The following is a 9642-nucleotide window of genomic DNA, read 5'->3' as shown; positions in this document are numbered from 1 at the left end:
ACGGAACAATTCAAGGGGAATCAATGCTAAATTCGCCCTCGATTCTGTGTTAGAATGTAAATATGGTTGTGGAATAATTAATCAATTTGATGATCAAGGGCATCGAATAATTAACTGAAACTGAAGCATCCCAACCCTAGGGAGGCATTTAACCATGATGGAAAATCATGTTAACATCGACGTGAGTTGGTTTAAGTATTTAGATACTTGTTTCTCTTAAATAAGATTTTGAATTCGAATCTTATAAATTGAAAAAGTTTACACTCGAAGAGCTTTATCCCTTAAAATCGATTCAATTCGACTGAATTAGTTAAGGCCTATTAAATTTTTAGATATCATGATGTATACCAATAAAGCATGTCAACGAGCTTGATCAAAGAGTCTGTTGCTGATTTAAGATTTGGAAAGGGCATCTGTGCGTATGATACCACGCCGCATCCCATAATAATGCTTTGCTTATTGCAATAACTATCCCCTTGGAAGCATGCCTACTCATCAAATGGGGTTTGAGCATCAAATCAAATCAAAATGGGGGGGACGATGATTTATCGATTCCAATGAAATGACGGCCACTAGTAAATTAAAAAATATTAAATTAAATGCTGATCAGCAAGGAAACTTTTAGGGCAGTCTAATCAAAATCATTGCAGGTTGTTTTAATTCCACACATAAAAAAACATCTACAATGTTTTTCTTTCGTTTTTTTGTTTTTTTATCAGGGCGATTAAAGATGATTAGGGAAATAATCTCGACTGGGGGCTTTGCCAAATAAAATATATAGAAAAGCCAAATAGGAAGTCCATCAGAGCTTAGAAGTTAGCTAAGTTTGGACCCTTGTGGCATGTTTTGTGTGAGATAAATAAAACCTTAGAAGTGTCAAATCAAAGCTTCCATGCTTATAGGTTTATTTCATCTGTATTCGCTTGTACATGTATGTAAATGATGCATATGAGCGTGTGAACATCATGTATATGCTTTATACGGCCTCTTAGTCCGTCACACACCACTTTCGGTTTGATTAACTGTACACATAGCTTGAAAAAGGACCAACATGATTTGATCTTTTAAGGTATAAGAATTAGCTTCCGAAGAGTTCGCGACCAAGTTAAAATTCATCATCTAGATAGGAAAGGGAAGAACTTAAGCATGAAGATGGGCTAGCCTTTTTTTTTTTTTGGGTGAAAAAAGATGGGCTAACTTAGTTGCTCACGAAAGGATGTAACGTTATTGAGCGAGTAGATCATATTACCACACGAATTTTCGACAAGAGCATGCATGTAAAAGAATGATGAATGATGTATAGTACAAAGATGCTTTAGCCTCCATTCTTATATAATAAATTCTTCAAACAAATGATGCTCGCAATTATTCAAAAGACGTTATGAATTCAATTTTTCATAAAGTAAATTCATTTATCTGGCTGAAAATCTCCAGTGCATAAGATATTTTCTATCGTGTATGGCGCCATAGCTAGATAAATCTTTCTCCCTTTTTTTTGGATTCCCTTGTGAGAACTCATGAGAGCTTCATATATAATTCTAAGGACATAATGAGACATAGTACAGCTGCAAAAAGCAGCTAGTCTTCACGGTGGATGTCTTTTGATGAGGCTGAAAGACCAAATATTTAGCTTAATTCAGTCAGCATGCCTTTGTTTATATTATTTGCATTAAATTCAGAAAATCATATTTCAGTCATTGAATTAACATTCACTCAAATTTAACCAGTACTGTGAATTGTGACTTCTGAGTTCATCCACAACTATGGTTGTGGGGTCCTACGTGCTCCGACTCTATCATTGATGTTGTTCTGGTTTTTCTTTCCTTATAAACTAACTTTTTTGTCCGTGCGATGTATAAGTTATTAATTAGAGTGGTTATTTTGAGATGATTTTTTAAAAAATTTGACATCACAATTGAAATTTTCATTAAATTATATATTCTTAAATTGAAAGCATTCAAATATTAGTGCATACAATAGAAAATTTAGAATAATTAGAAATGATATGGATGAAGAAAATAATAATATTTGGAAATCATGATATTACTTAGAAAACATCTTACATTTTCTTAAATATCCTTTTCTAAAAAATTATAATTAAACTAACGAGGATTGATTTAAGCGGTTTGATGCTTATTCCCTTAAATTAAGTTCTAGAGTTCGAGTATTGTGAATGGAGAAAATACACATTGGGAGAGCTTTGCCTCTTAGCGGACCGACCCAGCTCGACTAGACTAGTCGAAATCCATTAGGCTTCCTGATACCAGGGTGCACACCGAAAAAAATAATGGATACTTCTATGTATTTTGGAAAAAAAGAAATGCAAATAATATATTTTTAATAATTTTTAAATAGATTTATCTATTACTATATAAAAAATGTTCAATATTTAAACATACTCATTGCATAGAGTAAAATTTTCTTTTAGTTACTAATTATGTCAAAAAGTTTTGTATAGATATTTATTTTAAGAAAGTATATTTTTTTATAAATAAATTTTGAGATTATATATTTTAAATTAAGAATGTGCTTGTATAATAAAATTATTAAGTATTTATTAAATTAATATATGCATTTACTAATTTAGTCCCAAGTGCATATGCATTTATAATTGTTTATTTATATATTTACCTTTATGACCTTATATTAGACATAAAATTACTTTCCTAACCCTATTAATATGGGAAATACAACTTTATATATATTAAAATAAATTTGAAGTTTATATATTTCAAACCAAGAATATGCTTATATAATAAAATTATTAAGTATTTAATGATTTATATGTATTTACTAATATAGTCCTAATTGTATATTAATTTATAATTATTTATTTAGATATTTATTTTTATGACCGTATACTATATAAAAAATTAATTTTCAAACCTATTTATTATAAGAATACAACTATATATATAAATATAGATGCTGGAGCCAATACATATGGAGATGTGCAGCTTTATATATATATATATATATATAGATGCTTTGCCCCCTTTCAACATCAGAAAATAAAAAGAAATATTCAATTCTTGTCTTATGAAATACATAAGAAACACTACAAGAAATACTCTTATTAGAAACAAATAATGGGAGGCAATTATAACATTTGTGTCTAAAATTCTTATTTTTACACAAATACAACATATACCTCTTATTTGGATTTTATTTGTCTCTAAAGCACCTAAAATTAATACTTTAATAGATACTAAATTTATATCATAAATATTAACAATAAATAAGTCTTTCGACTCTAAAAAATAACTTTTAGAAACATATAAGTAGAAGCATATGAACATTTTGCCTCTAGATCCTTCTTTAGAAAGCACAAAATTTAATTGCTTCTAAATCCAATCATATTTGCCCCCATATATATATTTTTAGAGGTAAAATACAATTGTCTCTAAATCTAATCTCATTTTCCTTCAACTTAATAAACTTTTTTCTACAAAGTAAGTAGATAAACTATTGAAAGTTTGAAGGATTAATTTTACTTAACATATAAAATTTATTTAATATGAATTAAAGGATATTCAAATTACTCTCCAAAAAAGTAGAGATGCCTTTTATTTATTTATAGGTGTAAATTACATTAAGCAAATATTAAATTAAATTAAATAGTAAGCTAGTAAATTTTTTTGTGTATCTTATGTCATTTATTGTGTTTTTTTATTTTTTATATAAATTTTGTTATAGAAATAATCTTCAAATTTACCATCTTGAGGAAGAAGAAAAGATTAATAAAATATATACGAGATGTTTGATTCACTTTTATATTTATATATAAATAATTTTATTAATTTAAAATCATTATATGAATAATTTTTTTACATATTTATAAGGGCTTGACATTTTATTATAAGATATGAATTTAATTTGTAATTTAATTCAAAGATGCACTAGTGTTGAAATGATAAAGGTGTGATGTTAAAAATATTTTACTAGAGATCAAAGGTTCGAGTTGAATTCAAAACACAATATAAACATACGAGAGAGGTAACAGTAAAATATATTGACATAATTTGTTTTTGAAAAAAACTATATAGAGGCAATTTCCATTGTTATGAATGATAAATTTAGTAGAAAATTTTGTTGCTATATCACCTTATTGGAGGCAAATTTAATTAACACTAATGGTACTAATTAGTGGTTTTTATTAGTTGTTGCTATTTTGACTAAACTTTGTCTTCCCTTTATGGGTGGATCCCTCGAACATCCCATATTTAGCAGTTCTCGTTTTACAACATCATCTTCTGTTAAGTGGAATTTATTGTTTCCATCAGGAATTGTATTTTAAACATGAAAATTTCACGTCGAATCTTCACTAGAAATGTGTGAAAAGTGAGATCTAAAACGATACGGGTTAACGAGGCAATTTACTCATTTACCTCTTATACTTTTAGAGGAAAATAAATGGATTTTAAAAACAAATTTTACTGTCTTTAGTAAGGGTTTTTCTTGTAGGAAAATAGTATAAAGAAACTGTATATAATGAGTAATTATGTAAACACATACAGGAGACAAATCGTATTACATAACGCTGACACAATCGATATATATTAAATTAAAATATATAAAAGCTCTAATGCACACAAATATAGGCGACTACATCGCCTCCCTCCAACGACAACATACTTCCCTCATCACGTTGAGGATTGCGACTTTGTCGATCTGATTTTACCTCCAGCCCGTTCAAGTTAACTTTTTGTGACTTGCCTTTTTGTTGATGATTTTGGATATGTCGACTCCCCTATTGACGGTCGCTGGTTTAAATCAATTAAGGAACCTCTTATTGTTTAGCTGCTCTAGTTTCCTTGGTTTGATTGCCTTAGGAATAGACGATTGGGGTTTAGATTGATTAAGATCTGTTTAGATTTATAATCTGTGGTGTGATCTTACACTCGGATATCGACTTAAGAAACCCTGTTTGTTCCACTTTTTCATGGCAATGGAGTTTCGCCATGAATCATGGACTAGGCCGAGGATTCCTCCTCCGGATGTTTACTAGGTTCCATGTTGAAATGCTGCAAACAAACCGCGATCAGATTAACAATTTCAAGATAGCAATTTTCAATTGTACTTGTTTTATTTTGATGTGATTTTTTACATTATTTTCCGTTGTATATTGCCCGACGAAAAAATCGATACATCTCGCTCTTGTAATATTCGATTGGACATTTTCTTTTATAGCCGTTTTTACAATGAATATATGAAGTATCATCATACCATTTCAAAAAAAAAAAGCTAGAGTTCTCTTTATTTTATTTTTTTCGTTTATTTTTTGCATTCACCATCACATGTCCAATATAGTACATCTTGGCCATCATTTTCTTGGGTTCTTTTGGGGGCCTCCTTCTCTCTCTCTATCTCTCTCTCTCTCTTTTTTTCTTTTCCCAATAGTTATCTTCTCTCTGCACTCTCCCCCCTCATCCCTCTCAAATTGATAGCAACCTGAGAACAACCCCCCCCAAGTTCCCCATATCATGTGGTCCTGATTTTCGTGCGTGTCCCCAAATGTGTCATTTCTCAGAGACTGAGAGAGAGAGAGTGGAAGGGAGCATTAATAAATCGAAGGGAAATTATTAAGCCCCCTCCTCTATATATGTATGTAATACCAGCTATACATATATATATATATATGTATGTATGCATGTAAATATAATGCTAATTATAGGAACTCTGGCTAGGGTTTGGGGACTCAGCCAGTCCATGAAGGAAGCCATATGTACATATACGAGAGATTATTCGGTGATCTTATTTCGCTATACGATATGAAGAAGAACCAATTAAATTACAATAAACTAAATAATAGGTTATAATCATTCGATTAATTGTGGTAAGTCTTCTTAATTGAAGCAATTTTATTAATTCTTATTCATCACATTATTATGAGGTAGGATCATTTAATATTTATATATATATATATATATATATACCATACATACAGTTCTCTCACTTATTTCTATAGAGAGAGAAAAGAGCCAAATAGAAATAAATAGATAAGCACGCATGATGACAGGAAGTCATATGGCGAAAACATCAACAATATATATGCATTATTCTTAATGGATAGAGAGGGGGAGAGGGATAGACAGAGAGGGGATGGAATTGGAGAGGGAGATTGGTTTTCTCTTTTGGGTGAAAGCGACGCCAGTGTGAGAGCTCAGTCAAAGAAGGAATTGCCTTTTTCTGGGCAGGTCAGGCCACAGTTCATCTCCCCCTCCCCCCATTCCATTTGAGTTGAGCGAAATAATTGTCCTTGTCTACGATTAGATTCCACCACGTGGCTCCCCTGAAATGTCTTTGTTGTTGTTGCAATTGTTTTGTTTTGAATCTTTACCCTAGCCATCTAAGCTTTTTCCCAAGTGACATATCTATATAAATACATATATACGTTCGTGTATCTTATTGGCTAGAGACCAACATCTTACATATATATATATATATAGTTATCCATAGTACATAGTAATAGTAATAGTAATAGGTCAATCATATTCTAAATCATCTTTTTCCGTAAGTGTTATAGATCATGTATCTTGTTTTCATTTTACTTTTCTATATATTATTGATCATATCTATTATTAGTGGACCGAAAAGTAGTGAAAAAAAAGTAATGGAATATGACCCAGAAAAAAAATGGGCTGGAATCAACTGTCAAGTAAGTCGGCCGATGAATCAGGCGTGAAGTGGTATAATTTAAAAGTGAGTTCTAGGTCCACTCATTTCCCACAATGTCATTACCTACTTATCCCTATATGTGTAACCCGCAAGTGCTCAACTGAACTCCCTTTCAGGCATCATTAAAAATGAAAAAAAAAAAAAATTAAGAGAACAAAATTGCATAAAAAAGGAAGCCCTCCCAACCTTCCCTCTTAAAGAAAAGATACGGAAAAAGATGGTTCTTTGTCTGCAATAAATTCCCCTTCCCTTCTCTAGCCCTCTTTATCTCCTCTCAACTCATTTCTTCCTCTCCATTCATCCATCTCTTTCTCTCGCTCTCTCTCTCTCTCTCTCAAGACTGAATGGGCAATGTCGGGTCTATTACATGTGCTGTCTTTCTCAAGCTCAAAGCTGATAGTTTGCTTGATGGGTAAACGTGTTTTCATGCCCCCATCTTACTCACAGCCAAAGATACACTACTCACCATTTCTTCACCAGGCAAGACATTTTGAGCTGTAATCTACTTGTTTCTTTTATCTAGATAACGATGGTTATGTCCATCCCAATTCAAACATGTTTCTTTCTTGCAGATACATATCATTTGATTCGGGTGACAAAGTTACGGTGGCAACTAAGATCATACGGGGAAGTAAATATATATATTTTCAAGATGGCACCCTCATAGAAGTTTTATTTTTGCAGATGTCACTCTCACTTTTGCTTTTCAACCCAACAATAGCCATTGCCAATTCAAGCATCTGAGCGCCTATAAGAGGAAAAAATGTTCCCTTCAAGCCACAATGCTAATGATCCAAACATTGTTTCCTTGCCCTTCCTTGGTGACCTTATCACTAATTCCAAGCAAGACCAAGACCTACTTCTCCCTCTCTCCCTTTTCAATTTCCCTTCCTCCCCCTTCTCCTTCTTCACTGAAGAAGATGGTGCGGTCTTCCTTCAGCCCTTGACGGATCACTCGTTGCCCGATACCAAGGTCGACGCCATGGAGCCGAGCAAGCAGTTCTTAGGCATGAACCAACCGACAAATGATAAGAAGAGAGAGCATCACCCAAGCAAGAATATTACCAAGCAATTTGTCCCGAGGAAGAGATCCTCAAAGAAGGACCGGCACAGCAAGATCAACACCGCCCAGGGCCCCCGGGACCGGAGAATGAGGTTGTCCCTCGATGTTGCCCGCAAGTTCTTCTACCTACAAGACATGCTGGGATTTGACAAAGCTAGTAAGACGGTCGAGTGGCTGCTCAACCAGTCAAAGTCTGCGATCAAGGAGCTCTCGAAAGATTTGATCAGTAACAACACTTGCAAGTTAGCTGGCGAAGAGTCTTCCCCTTCCGAGTGTGATGTCGTGTCTGGAGTCTTTGATGAGTCGGTTGATGCTTTTAATAATGATGGAGATCAACCAGATAAACCTGAGGACGATTCCAAAGGGTTTCAGTCGGAAACACCTTCTAGGAAGGTGAGAAAGGCTAGTAGCTCACAAGCTTCCACACGGAGAATCTCCCCGACGCACCTAGCAAGAGAATCTAGAGAGAAAGCAAGGGCGAGGGCAAAAGAGCGGACTAGGGAGAAGATGTTGGTCCGAGAGCTCAATATTAATAATGGATCAAAACCATTTGAAATGGGTGAAGAGCCAGGGACAGGTCAATTAGGGAACAACAACATGAAATTATCCTCCATGGAAGTGCAAGCCGAAGTTGGAGAAGCAAAGCAATTAGGGGCAATGACAGAACAAACGATCGACAATTCTTTGGCATTCACGAGCAATTACATGCAAAGTAATGTTCTCCAAGAGGTAAGTTAGTATACATACATATACATATATAAAGTACACATACATAACTTCTGAACATCTATGCAAAAGTTTGTATTACTTACGTACATACTGTCGAAAACAAAGTTCCCAAGAACTGAATCACATCTGATACGATATCATTGCATTTTATTTTGCAGAATCAGTTCAGGGACTTCCCATTGTACCTCAGGTCATCGGAGGCATTCAGTGGCTCTTCATATCTTTTCTAACAGCAGGAGCAAAAGATGTGTAACCATTTGGAGGGAACTGAATAAGCTATGGATTGGTACGATTTAAACAGACATTTGTAGGTAGATATCATATGATTGTGCTATTGTCTTGTTTAATTCGGATGATTGTGTTGATGGTTGTTATGCAAAATACAGTACGTTGCAAATAGAGATAAGATTTCAATATCTTCCTATCGAAATTGTTGTGTTCAGTTGTAGCATCAAAAGATAATAATGGTACAAGATCATCACAAAAATTATGCATAGGGTCCTGTTTAGTTCGAAGGATCGATAAATTGATGTGGAATTGATTCTTCAGCGAAATTGGTCCGACTGTGTATATAATTAGAAAATGCAATCATTTCGCAGGGTTATTCCCAATTTCCATTCATTGAAGCAAACATGATAGTAAGATTTTTCTCCTACTTATATATCGTACATATATATAGATATATTACATCACGTTCTAGTATAAAACTCAAAAATCTAGGTACTTATTGGCCTATAGTTCCATTACAGGCTGATTTAAGTCTCTTTTTTGCTGAGGTTTGAAACCACTCCTTAATTAGTGCATTTCATTGAAAAACATCAGCAGAACTTTTAGGAAGTGACTGACCGGACATGTCATTTGGATATTTATATCATCCCCACCCTGTATCCACTTCAGTCCCCCATATATAAAGGAGATTCATGTATTTATGCGTTACTCGAGCTTAATTATAAGTCTATGGAGAGGGATATATAAGTGGAAGTTGGTTGATAAGTAACTGCACTCATTTGTTAGTGTTTTAATGAAGTGATAATGAGCTAATGCGCCAACTAGTAGGGGACCTCCTACCTTGCCGTAAAATTTGAATAGATAAGGTTCAAGATGACATCACTCGTGTTATGACAGGAAAAAATGACCGAGGAGATGCTTGACATTTGTTTTTTTTTTCATAT

At 33.5% G+C, this 9642-nt stretch overlaps 1 protein-coding gene across 1 annotated transcript; it reads left to right on the top strand.

Moving 5' to 3' along the window:
- The first annotated feature begins 6943 nt into the window (after positions 1-6943).
- Positions 6944-9091, top strand: LOC116213141 (transcription factor CYCLOIDEA). The gene is made up of 2 exons (XM_031547979.1): positions 6944-8470; positions 8629-9091. The coding sequence occupies exons 1-2, from the start codon at positions 7442-7444 to the stop codon at positions 8698-8700; spliced, it is 1101 nt and encodes a 366-aa protein (XP_031403839.1). The 5' UTR covers positions 6944-7441; the 3' UTR covers positions 8701-9091.
- Positions 9092-9642: the final 551 nt, after the last annotated feature.

The sequence above is a fragment of the Punica granatum genome, chromosome 7 (assembly GCF_007655135.1).
Source record: "Punica granatum isolate Tunisia-2019 chromosome 7, ASM765513v2, whole genome shotgun sequence".
In the NCBI taxonomy this organism is placed as follows: domain Eukaryota; kingdom Viridiplantae; phylum Streptophyta; class Magnoliopsida; order Myrtales; family Lythraceae; genus Punica; species Punica granatum.
This window is presented reverse-complemented; position numbering and strand designations above follow the sequence as displayed.

Bases quoted from the DNA above. Each gene is read 5' to 3' on its own strand.
- LOC116213141 (XM_031547979.1), top strand. From the start codon at position 7,442: ATGTTCCCTTCAAGCCACAATGCTAATGATCCAAACATTGTTTCCTTG. The intron at 8,471-8,628 runs GTAAGTTAGTAT...TTTATTTTGCAG, and splicing joins AAAGTAATGTTCTCCAAGAG to AATCAGTTCAGGGACTTCCC.